The sequence below is a fragment of the Polyergus mexicanus genome, unplaced genomic scaffold (genome assembly GCF_030449975.1).
Source record: "Polyergus mexicanus isolate NDT 795.1 unplaced genomic scaffold, iyPolMexi1.0 SCAF_7, whole genome shotgun sequence".
In the NCBI taxonomy this organism is placed as follows: Eukaryota; Metazoa; Arthropoda; class Insecta; order Hymenoptera; family Formicidae; genus Polyergus; species Polyergus mexicanus.
The window spans coordinates 6,818,398-6,840,075 of NW_027223327.1; the positions used below are offsets into that span (position 1 = coordinate 6,818,398).

General features: G+C 43.2%; 1 protein-coding gene across 1 annotated transcript; it reads left to right on the plus strand.

Moving 5' to 3' along the window:
- The first annotated feature begins 6,621 nt into the window (after nucleotides 1-6,621).
- On the plus strand, nucleotides 6,622-7,524 carry LOC138935153 (tropomyosin-like). The gene has a single exon (XM_070299580.1). The coding sequence runs from the start codon at nucleotides 6,622-6,624 to the stop codon at nucleotides 7,522-7,524; it is 903 nt and encodes a 300-aa protein (XP_070155681.1).
- Nucleotides 7,525-21,678: the final 14,154 nt, after the last annotated feature.

Below are 21,678 nucleotides of genomic sequence, written 5' to 3' on the forward strand. Positions count from 1 at the left end.
GGTTTTATTAGATTTAATTTTTGAGATTTGATATATAAAAATGTAGTTTAAATATAGAATGAAATACTTAATAATTAATTCAATACATTATAATTATATATAAAATTTAAAATATTCTATAATTAAGTTTATTATGCGATCGCGATAAAATAATATCTATGGACAGTTATTATAATTAAATTTGTTACGCGACCGCGATAACGCGACCGCGATAAAGAAAAAACGCGGTTCGTTCGTATAACGTATATTTTGCAACAATATATAACATATTCGTGATTAAATTTATAGATTATAATTTAAAATATATAATTAATTTGATACATTATAACTTAAATTTATATAACTTAAATTTATATAACTTAAATTTATATAACTTAAATTTATATAATATAATATAATATAAAATCAATCGCTCATATTGCGCAAACGGTCGCGTCGCTCAAACCACCAATCGTGCAATTTACACGCGTTTTCTAACGCGCAATTTTTCGCGTGGTATCCGCAATGAAAGGCCCGCGAAGCGTTCAGAGTCTCCAGACGTTCGATGTCTTCGTAATCGGCGTCGATAGTCTCGACAGAAACGGCTATATCGCGATCGTCAGCGACGTTTCCTAAGATCTCGATTAACCACTTCTTCTTCTCGTGACCTTTGACATAGATCTGCACCGTCGAATCAGGGTTAGATCCTCGACATATGGCATCTCGAATGAGTTTTTTCATCGACCCATAATTTGTGTGTCCATCATTCCACTTTAGCTGATGATGATTCGATATCAACCAACACGCTCGCGATTTTTCCGCTCTCGTGAGTAAATCCCACGACATCGGCGAGCGAAAGATGTGATGCGTCAATTCTACACCATTTCTTAATACGGCTACTTCTTTCACGACGAATTTTTCGTTAACTACGAAACCTTGAAGATCGACAAAAATCGGTGTGTCCATCGTCGTTGTTAGCGATACTCGAAGTGTTTCTTTCTAGATTTTTCTAAGCGTTTTATTCTGTCTCCATATTTTTTCGAGTATCGTTGCGCTTACACGATTCTGCGCACGACATTAGTGAGCGGATTGTATTCTACCACTCGATCATGAATAATAAGACAGTAAGCTGTGGTATTAGAGGGGATGTTTTCCTTGCAGTCGAACTCTATGCGAACGTCCACAGTGGCGCTTTTAATTGACTCATTCTGTCGAGAACAGTCGATGACTACGAGTGGGCCGTGAATTAAAAATTTATCTAAATTTAAGAGCGTTTCGTCGTTTTCGCATCCGTAGTACGTTTTTCGAAATTTCGAATACATATCGTATAATACGGCGATTTTATGTTTATCGAAATCTAAATTCATGTCATCGTAAGGATAAAAATCGGAATTAAGATACAGTTTGACATTAGTTAGTTTACAATTATCGAATAAAGAAGGCTCCTCGGACAGAACGTTCTTCTTTCCAGATTGTAGCGCGAAGATAACGTATCGCGGTTTCTCGAGTTGTGTTGCCGCTTTGACGGCCCACGAGTGTTTGGTCGTGTTCTGTAGAAGCGGAAACTCGTAAAGATCCCATGAGCGAAAAGCGACGCTCAAATATCGTCCACTATCTAACGTGCGCAATAATCTTAATTTATTAACATCATTCAATACTATATGAGGCATTCGCCATTGTATTTTTAACAAAACGATTTTAGGTTCTTGCGTTTCGCGCGATATAACGCAATTGTTATCGTTGCGCGCTCGTATTAAAATAAGCTCGTGTCGCGCGTTGATCACAACGCGCTTGTAATCTTCGCAAAAACCTAATAATACGTTAAGAGGTACGCAAAAATTAAAATCACCGATTGACGAATGAGTTGTTGCTAATAAGTCCCATCCAGCGTTTTTTAATATTTTACTTCTTTCGACTGTCAGCGACGCGTAATTTTTAATCGTACTCGTTATTCCAACGTTTCTGTTTCGATCGATCTCTACGCCATCGAGCTCGTAGCGAATTTCCTCGAACATAAACGCCGCGCAATTGTTTACTAATCTCGTTATCGATGCGATTTCCTCTTGCGCGCTCGATGTTTCCTTCGACTCGAGTCTGCCCTCAATGTAGATAAAACTGTCGCAAGGTAACGTATACAAATCTTGCTGTTGTATAGGAATTCGTATCTCATCGCTATTTCCGAACGTAGTATTGGCGTAAGGGTTATACGTGTGAGTTTCGATCTTGACGATGCGATCGTCGAAGATTGGCTCCCCACTGATACTTAGAATGTCGCACATTCCGCTTTTTACGAAAAAGCGGTTTTCGGCACGACAAAACCCAAAGAGCGCAGAAAAGTCTCGTTGGCAGCGGTTAGTCTTCCTCCCTTTTTTCTTCTCTTTTCTGTGTTTAGAGGTGACGCGACAGCGATAATAGGCGCGTTTCTCGCATTCGATCCATTCACTACGAGCATCGCGCGCTTCTCTACCGTTTTCGTCGCACGTGTAGACGAATCGTAATTTCTTCGCCGCAAAAATCGATCAATTTTCCGTTTTGGTCCACAACACGCACGTTTATATCGGTAATGGTCCGTGCGATGATCGGAAGGTAAATGATCTGCGTTGGAATTTCCGACACTTTATATCCGGGTGGAACGTTAGGCGCGAATTCGTGTATAGTATGCGCGGATTTGTCGTTATGATACGCTCCTGTTGTAACGTTGCACTCTATTCGAATAAGGTTAATGGCCATAATATTTATTGGCTTATCGGATGCGTACCATTTATTCGGTTGTAATACACGAGACGAGAAACCCAGGAGCGAACCGATATTATCGGGTTTTGTAAAATTTACTCGATATGCGCATTTAATTTCGCTTCTCATAGTGTTATCGTTACCGCGAAGCGTTATAGAATTTTCACTTTTATCGCCATTCTCATCGTCTTCGAAATAATCGTCATCAACATCATATATGTAATCATCATCGTTCGTTTCCGGTTTTTCATTTTCGCGTTCTCGTTCCTCCTCTCTCGCTCGTCGTTTATGACGAATCGCCGCTCTTAGATACGCGTTTATAGCGCTTAATTCGTAAGATCCTATTGGAATTGCGATAATCTCGTCATTATTATCGAAGTAAAATTTATTGTTCGTAGAATTTATATTCGGTATCGTATTATAAGTTTCAAAATTGGTTAAACCTAATTCGTAATCGTCGTCGTTTAAATCGAGAGGCGGAAAATAACTCGCCGCGAGAATACTGCTTCGTCCGGAAAGAGTGAGAGTTAGCGACATGATCGGCGAGAGCGATCGAACTGCGTTCGATTGACGAATAACGGTTGATATTATAGTCGACGATTCCTCCAATCGACTTCTCGGAGAAATCGAAGACTCAATTGTCCGCAAATATTCTGATCGCGCGTCTGCTCGGAGCGACGATTGTATCGAATGTTCGCGTCGCGCCCGAGATAACGCGCGAGTTCGCGTGGAGGACGAAGATCGCCGAAACCGTCGTAGTAAATTGCGTCGCCCCCTTTTTTCGCGTACGCTACCCAATGAGTACCCGGTCCGGATGCGTCGTCTAAATTCACAATGCCGCTCTCATCGCGGCGCGCTTGCGACGGAAGCGCGTTGCGCATAAACACACCTCTAAAATGAGGTACGCGCGAGAGTATCGCCGCGCGATTTAATTGTTCGTTCGTTGTTGCTCCGACGGATGGGAGAATCTTTAGCGTCTGTTTACGCGAAGTTTTTTTTTAGCTCTTCTCGTTGAGGACACGCCACTTCCACGTTTGTACGGCGCGAGATATAAACCGCGACCTTCCATCGCGCGATCATGACGCTACAACTCTTCCAGTTGTCGTCGCGCTGCTTTGCGATCGTTCACCGCTTTCGCGATTCCCGCCGCTCCCCCGGCCAAAGAACCGAGAGCTCCTAATAACGGTAGCAGGGGTAAAAAGCCGCCGCGTTTCGCTATCGGAAGCGTTCTTTTTCTCGTAGCGATTATTCTTCTTTTGTTCTTTTTTCTCTTGATTTTCGTTGTACCCATTCCAAGTTTTGTCTTCGATTTCATAGCCATCCATACAGCCGCCGCGGCGGCTCTCTCGCCGAGAGTCGAGTCTTTAGCCGCGACACGTTCGCGCGCTTTTTTGGCAAGCGCGTGGTCAGCGACGTGTCGATCAGCGAGCTCGCCGCTCCGCGAGTACGCGATATCGTGTTCGCGGCAGGCCGCGTCCAGAGGATTGACACCTCGATCGCCTCGCGCGAGTCGTTTCGCAAGACGAGTACCCGGCCCGCAAAATTGATATCCAGGTATATGTAGTTCGAAAGGGAGTGCGTTTATCGCTCTATTTAATAAGCCAGCGCCATGACTCACACCGTACTGCTGTTTCTAGAATTGCATTCGCCGCAATCTTTAACAAGCGGCGCCGGACCGTCGATGTGTGTTCGTTGCCAAGGGCGATTATAATGCTCTAGACATCGACGGTAGCGCCGCACCTCCGGATCCACTTTTATATATTCAGGCAGTTTCTCCCACAATCGTTCTACGTAGCGACCGAAATGCTTTAGTAAAATTATTTTCGGAATATACCGCAATTGATCGGTGGTGAAATCGAGAATATCGTCGCCATCTATTAGTAAGATAAACATTTCGATTCACCGCGCGCAATTCACTACTGCGCGATTGATGGCAATCTATTCGTATATAAATTAAAAAGTCTCGCCCTGCCTTACGCGAGTGTACCGCGCACGCGCGCAACAAGAAGAATGCGTTTCGTGCGGCAACCGATCGCGATAAAGGTGACGAACCTCGATAATAAAACGCGACCGTCGAAAGAAACGCGTAGACACGGTCGTCTATTACCGAGCGCTATTCGTTGCGTTATTTGCGGGCCTTCTAGTTGCGGCAAAACAAACGCATTAATAAGTTTGTTGGAGAGTCCGCATGGTGTACGCTTCGAGAACGTTTATGTTTACTCAAAGTCATTGCAGCAGCCTAAATATCAATATTTAGAAAATTTATTAACACCGATGGAAGATATAGGTTATTTCACATTTTCTAATAACTTTGACGTTATTTCACCCAGCGAAGCTCTCCCGAATTCGATATTCGTGTTCGACGATGTAGCGTGCGACAAACAAAATACTATCAGAGAATATTTTGCTATGGGTCGACACTCGAACGTCGATTGCTTCTATCTGTGCCAAACGTATGCTAAAATACCGAAGCATTTGATTCGAGATAATGCTAATTTGTTAATTCTTTTTAAACAAGATGGTACTAATTTACGTCACGCATACAACGATCACGTGAACACGGATATGTCGTACGAGAATTTTCACGCGTTATGTCGCGCGTGTTGGCGATATAAATATGGTTTCTTAGTAATCGACAAAGATAGCGCGCTCCGCGCTGGTAGATACAGACGAGGATTTAATGATTTCATTGTACCGTAGAACGATCAGTTGTCGCGAATACGTCGAACGCGTCAATCGCTCTCTCGCGAGTTAGAAGAAGTTGCAATGGCCTCGACGGATATCGGCGAACGCGAAAAAACAGCAAAAGAGATAGCTAAAACGCGCGCATCGATTCGTAAAAAACACAGAGCATTAGAAACTGGAAAAATGGAAAGCGAGATCGCGATAGAGAGTCGTTTCAAACCGATCGTCGAACCGCTGCGACGCATCGCTGATCGCGCTGAGCGAGACGAGATAGAGCGAAATGAAATTAAGCGCGAAATGATAAAACAAGACGCAACCGACATTTCGCCCTCGACGAGCGTCGAGGAAAAATGGAAAGATGAAGCACTAACTCCCGTTTGGAAAAAACCTAAAGCGAAACGAATACGCGCTCGACGACGATTGAACGCCGTTTCTACTCCATTAAACGAATCTTTCGTCGAAAGAGATCCATTCGCGCGAAACGAAACCGAAGAATATGAAACGTTCGAATCCGAGAGTCTCGAATCGCCCTCGATATCCGAAATACCCGTTAAACACATTTCGCGAATTGCTCAAGATCGCGAAATATCGCACGGTCAACTAGGACCGTTAGGGCGAAAATATATGGGGACTCTTCTCGGCGGAGAAGCGCCGAACGAGATTGATCACGTTTACGGAGTTTACATCGGCGAGAAAGGTGCGATGCTCGGCGATAAGCGATTTGACGTAGACGCGAATGATTCCATATTTATAGATGAGATTAAATATGTCGGTACTCCCGGTTTGTATGAATTAATTTTTATGAAAATTCCTAATAGTCTCATATATACAGAAAAAGATAAATTAACATACAGAAGTATATTGTTAACAACGAACGCTCATAGACGTGATCATGACGCTAAAAAATCTGTCTTAGGAAATAAAGGATATAAATACAAATTTATTATCGCTCCGCTTATTCACAACAGCGGCGCGAAAAAAACAGGCGCGGGTCGCGTATCGTCGACTATGCGTGTCACGGACAATAAAATCGATTACGTCCATTGGGACGATCCAAACGAATTAGTGGATCGTTTGCGATTATTAGACGCTTCGCGTCGAGCTGGCAACAACGCTCACGAAAACGAGATTCTATCGATAATCGAGGAGCTTCGCGAAACAGGAGCGATCGTATAAATCGAACTGTCGCGTGGATGACTGTCGCAGTCGTACGCGGAATTCGCGATGTCCGTGAGCAAATTTGGCTCACCTTTAAAAAATCGAGACTACGACGCGAGAACCGGAAGACTACGTCCGGCTATCGAGTCTCTGCGAAGTTACGTGCGCGATAACGCGCTGTGTCTAAGCTCTTCCATTGAATACGACGCGAGAGAACGTAAAATAAAACGCTTGGCTCAACCTGAGGAGGACGCCGATGCGACAAGCAAAAGCTACGTCGAGGGAATCACATCGCAATTAAGAAAAGACGCGAACGAAGCGGGGCAGGGCGTCATTCTACTATTCACGAGACTCGCTCAGCTCGATAGCGCTTTAAGTAAACGAATAGACGTCGCGGAGAGTTTCGTTTCCGAGATAAAAACACGCGATGACGTTCTGAGTAAACGAATAGACGCTGTGGAAAATTCCATTTCGAGAATAGAAACGAGCGCTAACGCTCTAGATAAACGAATCGATGTTTTAGATAAACGAATCAAAGGTTTAAGCGATCAAATCGAAGTCGCGAAAAAAACTATATCGCTCAACGCGACGGAGTTCTCGACGAGAAACGCGAACGATCGTAAAATAATGTTCAATCAAGGTAAAACAATACAAGAACTAAATCAAAAATCGCGTATCGCGGCGAATTCCGCAGTGAAATCCGAGACGAAGATACGAGAATTGGAAAATTCAACGTCACGATTGAAGAGAGACGCAGACGAGCTATCGGGAAGAGTGAGAGAACTGGCAAAGATTAGCGGGAGCGGCGAACCGCTCGAAAGAAAGGTTAGCGGGAGCGGCGAACCGCTCGAAAGAAAGATTAGCGGGAGCGACGAACCGCTCGAAAAAGAGATTAGCGGGAGCGGCGAACCGCTCGAAAAAGAGATCCAATTCAACGTTATTCTCGAGAGAAAGAAAAAAGAATTATGAGCGTTAAAAAACGAAGATTAGTCGAGGAATTGCACGCGCCCGCGAGAAGAAACTTCTCGCGTCGTCGCGTTGCGGTGCGCGGGTACGACGACCTATGGCAAGCGGATGTGGTCGAGATGCGTCCTTACGCGAGACTCAACAAAGGCCACAACTACATACTCACCGTTATCGACGTATTAAGCAAATACGCATGGGCTGTACCGCTTAAGAGCAAAAGCGCAAACGAGGTTACTCGAGCGTTATCTAAAATAATACGAGACTCTAAGAGGTGTCCGAAAAATCTACAGACCGATAAAGGAAAAGAATTTTACAATGCCGATATGCGAAATTTTACGAAGAAGCACGAAGTAAATCATTATTCGACATATTCGGTGATGAAAGCGTCGATAGTCGAACGATTCAATCGTACGCTCAAAAATTTTATGTGGAAGTATTTCACGCTAAACGGAACGTACAAGTGGATCGACGAGTTACCACGACTCGTCGAGGAATATAACACGCGAAAACATCGCACTATAAATATGAGACCTGTCGACGTAACTCCAAAAATTGCCGATAAACTTTTAAATACTGTATACAGCAATATAAAAATCGCGGCTCCGGCGAAATTTAAAGTAGCCGATCCGGTACGCATCAGTAAATTTAAAACGATTTTCGAGAAAGGCTTCACACCCAACTGGACTACAGAGATTTTTCGAATAACTAAGATACAACGGACTAATCCCGTAACGTATCTATTAAAGGATTCGCGCGGCGAGCCGATCGCGGGAGGATTCTACGAGCACGAATTGTTGCGCGTTGGCGATCCCGACGTGTATCTCGTAGAAAAGGTGCTGCGTCGAAAGGGTGACAAGATTTACGTGAAATGGTTAGGAATGGACGAATCGCACAATTCTTGGATAAATAAAACAGCTGTATTATGATAAAAATGTATTTTTATTAAATAAAACTACATATTATACATATTATACATATTATATATTATACATATTATATATTATACATAACAAAATTGTAGACATGTTAAAACTAAAATACTCGTATAATTATAAAACAAGGAAAATCTTAGAAAAATTGTAGACATGTTAAAACTAAAATAATCGTATAATTATAAAACAAAGAAAAAAATAATAACACAATACAATTAAAATTAAAACTTGTGAAAATCGATTAACCGTTTAAATAATCGATTATAGAGTAATTATCATTATTAATTTTTAAATCGTATGATTATAAAACAATCGTAATTTTGTACGAGTTCTCTCTTGCGCTCCATATAAACTCTTTCTCGCGCCGCTACGCGGCCGCCATATCCTGCGTTCTCTCTTTTGCGCTTTATGCGGACTCTTTTTTATATTTTATATATATTCTTCATCGCATTGTTAAGCGAACATCGTATCTCGCGGTAACTTTATTCTCGCGGTAGCTTTATTCTCGCGTTACTCTATATATAACACTTTCAAGAATATAATAAAGAGTCATGGAAATCATCGATCTGTCCAATTCGCGGCTAATCTCGACTCGATTTATGGCAAATTCTCGCATTCTATCTCGTTTGCATGTAGCATGTAGCATAATATATGTTCGATGCTAATGAAGTAGAATGCGAATTTGTCAAATCGAGTCGAGATTTGCCAAGACTTGGACAGAATGGTGATTTCCACGACTTTTATATCGCAAAAACGCAAAAAGTTCATTTTTTCGCGTTCTATACGAGTTCTCTCTCGCACCGCTACGCGGCCGCCGTATCCTGCGTTCTCTCTTTCAAACTTTATACGTACTCTTTCTCGCGCTTTGTATACATTCTTTATTACGTCACTATGATAACGCTAAAACTCGCATTAACATCTTTTTCACATTATTCTATATAAAACACTTCCGAGAGCATAATAGAAAGATCGTGAAAATGTACGATCAGTCTTATTTATAATAGATTTTATATCTAATACCTATTATATATAAGACCGATCGAACATTTTCACGATTTTTTATTAAAATCTAATAAATAAAACCGATTAATTTTTATTATTTTATTAAAATCTATTATAATAAATTATATTTAAATTATATTATTCGCGCAAATTTGTTCTTCGAAACGATTCGTAGAACGTCCATCGATGTTTTTTCGACGCAATCGTGAATTATATCGAAAATACAATGATAATATATTATTTATAAAATATGTTTATACTAAATAAACTACTAATTAAAGTTTAAATGTTTTAAGAAACGTATAGTATTTTTTCGCTCCCTACAACGGTATTTTATAATGTCCCCACGGTAACGTATCCGTAGTTCCCGATATCGTGTATCGTTTGTCATCGTGCGGACTGAGCGCGATTTTTAATTCCGATACTGTATACATCTCGTGTAACTCGGATCTTATACAAAACTGCTCGCGCTTCATCTCGATCCCCTGTCGAAGACAGCGCGCGTAATCGTCAAACGTTATCGTTCTCGCGACAACGCCGCTCTTAACACCCTTGATTCTTTTTGTATCGCTTTTACCGGCGACTCGCAGCGCGTACATTTTCGCTCTAAGTCCAATAAATTCGGTCATAATCGCGCCAGCGTTCTCATCCTTCATCGCACCGGGTATTTTTTTATTAGCGAGAGGCATTCCATACGCATTGTCCATTGCGTAATCGCTCGTATCGAACTTGTCGATATCGCGCTTCATATTCTCGTATATGTCCTCGCATTCGACGCGATAAATGAGACTATCCGTATCGGTGTACATTATTTTACACTTATCTCGATACAATGGTAGCATGTACTCGTAGTGAAATTCGTATAAACGAATTTTAGATATATCGAGAATACACATACCTACATAAATTGGTTTATTGAACTTAATCTCGAGTTTACGCAATTCTACAGCTACGAGATCCTCCGCGAAAACGCTTCTACTGTGAAAATTCGGTTTCGCGATCATCGCCTCCGCGCCGTATCGCCCGTCCCATCGAGTCACGAGTCGAACATTCGAATGATTGCGCACGTTTTCCATAGTTTTGCCAAACACGGCATTATTCATTAATTTGTATAGATTTTTCTCAAACTCGTTTTTCGCGTTAATTCGTAATCGTGTATTCAGTTCGATATATTCGCGCAACCATGAAGATTGCGCGAATCGCAATATTCTGTGTATTTTCGTAATGCGTAATCCGTGTCGAACGCATTGCTGCAAATTGCGATAATATATCACGTAACGGTTCTTATCGTACAGTGTGGCGAGAAGCTTCTCGTCTCGTTTTCCGGGCGGCTTATCGCGCGTCGGGCAGAATGGCAAGTCAGCGTGAGAATCGTGAAGGTCGGACGGATATGCAAGGTCGACCTCTAGAATATAACCGATAGGCGAGTCCGATGTCACGGACATTAAGTCAACGCTCGTAACGTTATCGACCCATCGAAAATTTTCGTAAGGCAACGATTGACACATCGCCCATCCGTACAAATTATTTATATCGAAGTACATGAGATACGACGATGGTTCCGAAGAATCGTATGACTGTAAATATTTGTTATTAGCGCGCGCGTATCTGTTGGAACATTGACTTAGCCCGCCGCGTATTCCACGCTCCACGAACATTACCATATCAATGTCGGTTAATAATTCGAATCGCACACTCGTATACTTCAACATAGCGTCCCATGTGTATCCCGGTAACGTGTAATAATACGCGGGATCTAAATTATAACTTCTCATACACGCGTCACGAAAATTTTCGAAAACATCGGCCAATAGAAGAACGTCGGTCTTTAAATACAAATCACTATAATCACCTAACGTTTCGACGCGAAATCGCTCCCAGACTCTTATCGCGCGCGCGTAATCGTTCTCAGATATCGCATCACCGGTTAGCGAACTGTGAAAAGCCTCGCGCGGCGGTAGACGAGTCTCTAACAATTTATCTACGTCGTCGACATACTCGTACGGAAATACACCCTTTCGCGCGAGAAGCTCGAAATCGGCGTCGCTAAGATCGGAAAATTCCGAACGCGCGATCCTCAATTCGCTTTTGTCTAGATACGACGCCAATTTCTCGAGACTCGCGCTTAAAAATTTGAAAGAATCCACGAAACGCAACTTCAAGCGTTTTCCGAACCATCCCTCGTCCCACGCATCTTCGACGTTCTTCGTGAAAGAGATATACGTTTCTTTCGTTATCGGCAATATTTCCACGCTACCGGGAAAAGCGTTAGCTACATCTTTAATGATAAAATGCGCGTCGTAACCCGATAAATTGTGAAAGAATACGGGAATTACGTAAGTATCCTTATAATTTAAATTACAATTCGAATGCGCCGGACCTCTGTACCGTCCAGTCAGATGACAGTGATCGCGCACGCGAGCGTCTCCCAATTCGAACGGTTTCTCGCATATGCTGCAGTACGTCGCGTTTACGAATCTCTCCCATTCATCCGATGTAAGATTCGTCATAGGAGCATCGATATCGAGAACAGTTTTCGCGCGAAGCGCTAGATCGTGCAGTTCTCTAACGAACCACAATACGCAATTGTCACCGCGATAAGCTCTGTAAGTAGAGCTAACGCCATCGAGCGCGCATCGCGCGTAATATCCAGCGCTATAAACTTCGTGATGCTGAACGATAGATGTATTCGACGTTCTCCTCTCCTCTTTCTTCTTCAGTACGCATTCGAGATCAGCGTACACCACGAATGGAAGTCGCTCCTTTCTACTATAGTTACGAAACTCTAACCATTTGTCGTCTTTGGTAGGAAGGACTATAGCGCACTCGTTCATCCTTCCGCAGTCCACGCTGTGAGCCGATAACTTATCGCTCGTTCGAAAATAGTGCATGCATCTGCGACATAACGCACATTTTAAATCTCGCGCATTATCAACATCGCGCGACGATTTTTTTAATTAGTACTCACCGATCGCATATATGCGATTTATGTCGTCTACCGCTGAGTTGCGAGCCGACGAGTCGCGACAAATTCTTAATCCACGCGAAATGCGTCGCGTCATCTCGTCGCGTCATATCGTCAAAATACAACAGATTAACGTGTCTGTTCTTTTTATCATCAGTGAGACGCAAAGGAACAACGCGACAACCGTCTTTTCCCTCCTTTTTATCTCGAACGGTATACACATTAATAGATATATCGTTAATACGCTCGAATCTAGTAATTTTGTTCAAACTCATAGGAAATTTAACGCCCTTCAGATTCAGCACCGTCGTGTAATGCGGGTACGAAGATTCCCGACCCACGTTTTTTTCAGCTGGATACAGAGCGGCGACCACCGCCCATGCGAAACACGCATTGTCATTAGATTGCACGTTTATCACCGCTTTCTTCAACGCGATCTCTCGCGGTAATTTGACGCGACATCCCGCGTGCATAGGATTGTATCTGTTCACGTTCACGGTTAAATTGAATATTCGCGATAACGCCCATCCGCTATCGCGCTCCTGAAATTCTTCCAACGAGGTTAGAGTAGCGTCGACCACTCGCTTCTCGTACCACTCTCGCGAGTCGGAAAGAGGTAGAAGCGGATAATTCTTCGTGACAATAGTCTTAACATCGATCTTGTCGCCCGAAACGAACTCGCCAACAAATACGGTATTGACCTTAACACCGTTATATTCATTCATAACATCGCGTATTCGATCGAGCACGGTATCTCTAGCGTCCTCGAGAAATCGTCGAGGTTCGATATAATCGAAATTAATAACCGCGCCGGTTAAAACGCGTCTAGAGAAAGCCGTCTCGATCTCGGACCACGAGAATCCCTCGCGTTCCTCTACGCCGCCTCCCACGTGTTCGAAACGTCGACGCAGATCGTCTCTCGCGCCCGTTAATCGAACGATTCGAGCGATAAGAGAATTGATCGCTCCGGTCGATCTCCCTCGGCGCTCTCCTCGACATCTCTCCCGCAGAGACTCGAGACACTCGTCGCACCGTCGCGCCCACGCGCGATACGCGTTCCCCGTCGCGACGTCCCGCGCGCTATCGAGAAGATCGCGCGCCTCCATCTCGTCACTCGTCGTCTAACGAACGCCAAGATTTTTTACAAATAAACCACGTCTCCTCCTCGTCGTAATTCTCGATGTAGAACAAAGCTCTCGTCTCGCAGCCGGCGCACCAATTATTCGACACGTCGAAAACCTCGTCGACGAGATCGCAAGCGGGCACCATCTCGCTATACACCGTTTTCGTCACGTGCGTCGATACGCTCTTCGCGAAACTCGAGCTACGCGCGCAATACGCGCAATATCTCTCGTTCTCCTCGAAATACTCTCCGTTCTCGAATCGGCAACCGAACTTAAAGAAACAATGCACGACGTGATTCACCTCCCACGAAAATTTCGGAATTCCGTATCGCTGTCTCCAATTGCGATAGAGCAAATAGCCATCGGCTCCGACATTCGCGAAAGGTTCGTCGAATCGCGTCTCGCTCGCCTCTCGCACGAACTCTTCCGCGAAATCGATCTCTTCTATACAGTACAAACGATCCTCTATATAACGTTCGCGTAGTTCTTTCTTCAAACAATTCGGTATCTCCAAATTCCATATATCCTCGACATTTCCGATTCGAACGTTCACCGCTCTTCCGGCTAATCTCGTTAAAGCGCTCGGCGCGCGCTTCATCGCGCCGCGAAATATCCTCGAACGTACTAACACCTCGAGATCATCGCGGCGTCCTTTTATAACGAGGAAAATAGCGAGGACGCGCCCCCGATTAACCGAACCGGATACTCGCTCTCGGACGCGCGACGTCGCCGGAAAATGAAAAAACTCGCCCCGAAACGCGACGAGCGCGCTCGCGCTAACGCGCGCCTCGAGAGGAGGAGAGCGACGAGGGACGCCCCTCCGTCCGCTCGACCGCCCACCGACGATCCCCCGCCCCCTCGACGCCGGGCGCCCGCCGCCCGCTCGCGGATCGCGCGCTAGAAGCGCCCCCCTAAAGAATCGCGACGGCGGATCGCGCGCTAGAAGCGGCGCGCCCCCTAAAGAATCGCGACGGCGGATCGCGCGCTAGAAGCGGCGGATCGCGCGCTAGAAGCGCCCCCCTAAAGAATCGCGACGGCGGATCGCGCGCTAGAAGCGGCGGATCGCGCGCTAGAAGCGCCCCCCTAAAGAATCGCGACGGCGGATCGCGCGCTAGGGGCGCGAGTCGCGTCGAGGTCGCGAATCGGGCGCGCCACCCCCCGAGCGCCATCTCTCGAGCGCTCTCGGCGACTCGTACCCACCGCTTCCCCCCGGCCGCGCTTCCCCTCTTATCCTACTTACCCCCCCATGCACCCGCCCAGCCCGCTCTCCATCCCTCGGGCGCCCACAAACTGCTCCGAAACTATCTCTCTCTCTTACTCCCCAACGATACCCTCTCTCTCACACTCACACAAAACTGATCCAAAACCGGCCTATCTATACTACTTTCCAGGTTGCCAGCCGGCATTCAGCTCGACCACTGAATTTTTTGTCATCTCTGGTCGCATATTTCGCATGTGGTGCCCAGTGGTCCACACCCCCATGCCCGGTAGCCAATTTTCCACTGTCTACCCCGGACGCAAGACAGCGCCGATCGTCAGTCGGATCGCCAGACAAACTAGATTCATTTGTCGACATTTGCATAGTGCTCATGGGAGTAGTAGTGCAGTAGATTCCCCTGCCTTTCTGTACCGCAGTATTCCGACCGTTTAAGACTGCTTCAGTCACGCTTGGAATATCTTGCTCCTAGGCCATTCCGAATTTATTCTTCTTCTGCCCTAGTGCAATACTGATGGTTGCTGCTGCCCTCCATCAGGTTCACCATATCTGGCTACCCTTACTTAGTTTGGCCTGCAGGTCAATGCAGTTTTCCGGGGTGTGGCGCTGGGAGCCATAAGTAAGAGTTGGGTTCCGTACAAGGATCAGTTACCTCTAACCATCCCTCGCAGATACGTTGGATGTGACCGCTCTCAGTCAAAGGTGCTACCTCTGTACCGAAACCCTACACCCCAATCAATGTATATAGTATCGAGGAAAAGAACATTGTCCCGATACGTCTGAGCGAGTTAAAGAGAGACAAACATGTCAACCGATTGTACATTGAAGATAACAACGTTGGATACTTCGCGTGGATCACGTATATATTTAATAAAATATTATAGAAATAATTGAACAAAAAAAATAATTTCTTTTTACAGATGTTTGCATTACTTTGGCTCAAACGACAAGTTACAGTCACATACGGTGGACTGTCGAAAGATGAACGATTGCACTATCCCAGTGCTGGGATTTACTTGCACATTTCGGCCCGATTCCGTGGCTCACGCCTATTGCCCCCCACTCACCGCTCGTGCGTTAGCAACGAGTCGCCAGATACGCGTAACTTAGGAACGCGACGCTTTGTCTCAGGAGCGTCCGTATATAAGAATGCCCAAATATAATAATAAGACAATACTTTTCTATAATTAAAAGTTTTTCTTCAATATTTTATATCAATGAATTATAAAATATTGAAGAAAAACTTTTAATTCTAAGAATCTTCGTGCTATATTTAGAAAAGTATTGTCTTATTATTATATTTGGGCATTCTTACATATAAACGCTCCTGAGACGAAGCGTCGCGGTCCTTAGTTACGCATAACTGGAGACTCGTTGCTAACGCACGAGCGGTGAGTGGGGGGCAATAGGCGTGAGCCACGAAATCGGGCCGAAATGTGCAAGTAAATCCCAGCACTGCACTATCCGATTATCGAGCGATAAGGACAAGTGGCTCATGTTCAACAACTATAACCAGAAAGAACGGCTTTCTTTCGTCGTGTACGCCGACTTGGAGTGCGTTTTGGAAAAGATGGAGGAAGAGAGAAATTACCAGGGGGGTCCCGTTTGCCTACATTCCCGATTGCCAACAGCTTCGTTTGCCTACAACATTTTGCCGACAGCCTCGATTGCCGACATTCCCAATTGCCTACAGAGCGATTGCCTACAAGCATTATTGCGCACATAAAAATTAAAAATACGAACATATGTTTGCATACATGACGTTATTGCGCATATACACATTGCACACATGATTTCGTTGCACACATGGAGATTGCACACATGATGTTATTGCGCACATACACATTGCACACATGATATTATTGCACACATAAAATAAGGAAATTGTATTAATGTTTTGCACACATGATTTTATTGCGCACATACAGATTGCACACATGACGTTATTGCGCACATACACATTGCACACATAATATTATGGTAGACATAAAATAAGAAAATCGAATTAACGTTTTGCACACGTGACTTTATTGCGCACATACAGATTGCACACATGACCGTGTTGCACACATAAAATAACAATTAGACACCGCACGATTGGATACCGCACGATTGGATTCCGCATAACTGAGCACCGCAAATCCATATGGAACCTTTCTTCGCAATAAAAAACAAACACTTTTTAATGCGAAGAGAGGTTCCACATGAGTTTACAACTTTCCACGCGAAGCGAGGTTTCACATGGGTTTACAACTTCCCACGTAAAGCGAGATTCAACGCAAACCAATTTGTCTAGTTTTTTTATAGTGGAGCCCCTCGCAGGAGGGGGGGGGGCGGAAGATTCTTCTTCCACGCATAAGCGGGGAGCACACACATTTACATAAATGCATAATCACAAGCATAAGAAAATTGATTGGTCCATTTTCTTATGCATAACGAAATTGACCAATCAATTTGCTTATGGTTATGATTATGTGCCTATGCAAAAGTATGTGTTCCCCACTATATACTTTTTAATGCGAAGTGAGATTCCATATTGATTTGCAATGCTCAATCATGCGGTGTATAATCGAGCGGGATCCAATCGTGCGGTGTCCAATTATTATTTTATGTATGCAATATGGTCATATGTGCAATCTGTATATGCACAATAAAATCATGTGTGCGGAACGTTAATACGGTTTCCTTATTTTGTGTGTGCAATACGGTCATGTGTGCAATCTGTATGTGCGCAATAAAGTCATGTGTGCAAAACGTTAATTCGATTTTCTTATTTTATGTGTGCAATGAAGTCATGTGTGCAATGTGTATGTGTGCAATAATGTCATGTGTGCAAACGTACGTTCGTATTTTTAATTTTTACATGTGCGCAATAATGCTTGTAGGCAATCGCTCTGTAGGCAATCGGGAATGTCGGCAATCGAAGCTGTCGGTAAAATGTTGTAGGCAAACGAAGCTGTTGGCAATCGGGAATGTAGGCAAACGGAGCCTCCTCGAAATTACCAATATTATAAAGTATTTAGTATTGCTTATTATGTACACTGCTCGTACGACGAATCGTTATCCGTGTATCATTCTCGTCGCGGTACCAATTGCATGTCATGGTTCGTCGAAGAACTTAAAAATTTAGCACTGCGTGTAAAAAGTATTTTATCAGCTAATGTTCCCATGATAAATTTAACACCCGATGAATGGGAAAAATTTCACAACGCGACACAATGCCACATTTGCGAGAAACCATTCGTACAAGACGATACACGCGTACGCGATCATTGCCATCTGACAGGGCTTTACAGAAGTCCCACGCATTCAAATTGCAATTTAAATTATAAAGATTTTTCTTGCATTCCTATAGTTTTTTATAATTTATCTGGTTACGACGTGCATTTTATTATCAAGGAAATAGCTACAGCGTTCGAAGGAGAAATCGAGTTACTTCCGATAACAAAGGAAAAATATATATCATTTATGAAAAACGTTAAACTTGTCGAAGAGAAATCGAAAAATCATATTAAATTACGTTTTATCGATTCGTATAAATTTCTTACAGCCAGTCTCGATAAATTGGCATCATTCTTGAATAAAGACAAACTCAAAATTTTAAAATCTGAATTTCAAAATTTCATAATTTTAATTTATTGACACGGAAGGGCGTCTTTCCGTATAAACATATTGACTATGTCGACAGGTTGCAAGATACGTGTTTACCATCGCGCGAATCATTTTACAGTTCCTTGATCGGTGACACGATATCCGAGAGCGATTACGCGCACGCCGAGAACGTCTGGAAGCAGTTCTCCATTCGAACGCTGGACGAATATAGCGACTTGTATCTCAAAATTGATGTCTCGTTATTAGCAGACATTTTTGAAAATTTCCGCGAAAGTTGTATTAAAAGTTATGGACTAGACCCCGCGTATTACTATATTCTTCCCGGAGACACGTGGGACGCCATGTTGAAGCATACGAATATTACCTTCGAATTGCTTACAGATATCGACATGGTTTTATTTATCGAACGTGGAATATGCGGTGGTTTGAATCAATGTTCCAACAGATACGCACATGCTAATAATAAGTACATGCAATCGTACGATCCATCGAAACTTTCATCGTATCTCACGTACTTTAATGTAAATAATTTGTACGGATGGGCAACGTGTCAACTTTTGCTCTATGCAGATTTTCGATGGGTCGATGACGTATTTTGATACATGATCGATCGCGCTCGATTCGCCTATAGGCTATATCCTTGAAGTCGATCTCGAATATCCGCAATATGTTCACGATGCGCACACTGACCTACCGTTTTGCCCGACACGCGACAAACCACCTGGTAAGCGGCAGGTTAAGCTGCTCGCAACCTTATATGATAAGAAGCGTTACGTGATATTAGGTGTACAACTTTGCTTCCGCCATTTTCCTATAGATGGCTTTAGCGGTAAGTAGTGGTCGAAATAAATAGATCATAAACGTCATGCAATAAACTTGGGCATCTGTCAACATAACCCCATAGAAACATTAGTCGATTTGTGTCTGCATCATAAAGTTATTCTCGATTGAAAATGTCAGTTTACGAGCCAAATTCTCGTCATTTGCGGGAGGTTTTAATTTTCTGCTTCAATATGAAGAAATCTGCGGCTGAGACTCATCGAATGCTCTCAAATACTTATGGTGAAGCCGCTATTAGTGAAAGAACGTGTCGTGAGTGGTTTCAACGCTTCAACAACGGTGATTTTCATGTCGAAGACCGGCATAGCAGTGGAAGAGAGAAGGTTTTCGAAGATGCAGAATTGGAGGCATTACTTAATGAAGACTCGAGTCAAAGTCAAAAAGAATTGGCACGATCATTGGGAGTGACTCAACAAGCAATTTCAAAACGCCTCAAAGACATGGGAATGATTCAGAAGCAAGAAAATTGGGTGCCGTACGAGTTGAAACCGAGAGATGTTGAACGGTGTTTGTTTGTTTGTGAACAGTTGCTTGAAAGGCAAAGACGGAAGGGATTTCTGCATCGCATTGTGACTGGGGACGAAAAATGGGTTCATTACGATAACCCCAAGCGCAGAAAATCATGGGGATATCCTGGCCATGCTTCCACGTTGACGGCCAAACTGAATATTCACGGCTCCAAGATCATGCTCTGTATTTGGTGGGACCAGCTCGGCGTAGTTTATTACGAGCTGTTAAAACCGACTGAAACAATCACAGACAATCGTTATCGAACGCAATTAATGCATTTGAGCCGAGCATTAAAAGACAAACGGCCGCAATACAACGAGAGACACGATAAAGTGATTTTGCAGCATGACAATGCTCGACCCCATGTTGCGAAAGTGGTCAAAATATACTTGGGAACGTTGAAATGGGAAGTCCTACCTCACCTGCCGTATTCTTCAAACGTTGCTCCCTCTGATTATCACTTGCTTCGATCAATAGCACACGGCCTGGTTGACCAGCACTTCCGGTCTTATGAAGAAGTAAGAAATTGGATCGATTCGTGGATCGCTTCAAAAGATGACCAGTTTTTTCAACGCGGGATTCGTACGCTGCCCGAAAGATGGGAGAAAGTAGTGGCCAGCGATGGACAATACTTTGAATCATAAATGTATAACCAGTTTTTTACAATAAAGCCTCGAATTTCGGAAAAAAAAACGGCGGAAGCAAAGTTGTACACCTAATACATTACCGCAACCTGCAACAATCCACGCGACACTGATTCCGCGTTACAAAAATACATCGAATATTACAGTTTTCACAATCTCCATGGCTTCGCAGTTATATCGATCTCAATACACAATTCCGAACACTTGCGAAAAATGATTACAAAAAAAATTTATATAAATTAATGAATAATGTATTTGACAAAACGATGAAAAATGTGCGTTAATATTAAGCTTATAACACGGATGGAAGATATGGCGCAGAGGCGATGATCGCAAAACCAAATTTTTATAATAGAAGCATGTTTTAGGAGAATCTGATCGCCGTTGAATTGCGCAATCTCGAGATTAAATTTAATAAATCAATCTATGTGGGTATGTGTATACTCGACATATCCAAGACATGTTTGTACGAGTTTCACCACGATTATATGGTACCTGTGTATAGAGAGAAATGTAAAGTCATGTACACCGACACCGACAGTCTCATATATCACATCGAGTGTGAAGATATATATGAGAATATAAAGCGCAACGTCGACAGATTCGATACCACCGATTATGCGGTGGACAATGTGTACGGTATACCGCTCGCGAATAAAAAGATACCGGGTTTAATGAAGGATGAAAATAATGGCGCCATCATGACCGAATTCGTCGGGCTAAGGAAAAAACGCGTTGCGAGTAGATGGTAAGAAGGATACGAAAAAGGTAAAAGGCGTCAAGAGTAACGTCGTCGCGAGAACGATAACGTTCGACGATTATACGCGGTGTTTGAACGAAGAGATTGAAATGACGCGTCAGCAGTCTCGTATAAGATCTAAATTACACGAAATATACACTATTCGCAAGACAAAAATTGTTCTAAGTCCGTACGATGATAAACGGTATATCGTACCCGAAACCACCTACCGTGGAGACATTACAAAATATCGTTGTAAATAAAAATCATGTATATTTATTGTAAATAAAAATTATACGTATATTTATAAATTAAAATTATATGCATATTTATTGTAAATTATATATATATTTTATAATGTGTATTTTGTAATGTGTATTTTACAATTTTGTTTATATTTGTAAAATATCTTTAATATTATGTATTATTGTTAACATATTTATAATATATTATTTTTATCTATCCAAGAATTGTGTGTAGCATCAAGTCCCAGCCATTTCACATAAATCTTGTTACCCTTTTTGCGTATCACCTTTTTCACGAGATGTACGTCGGGATTAACAACGCGTTGTA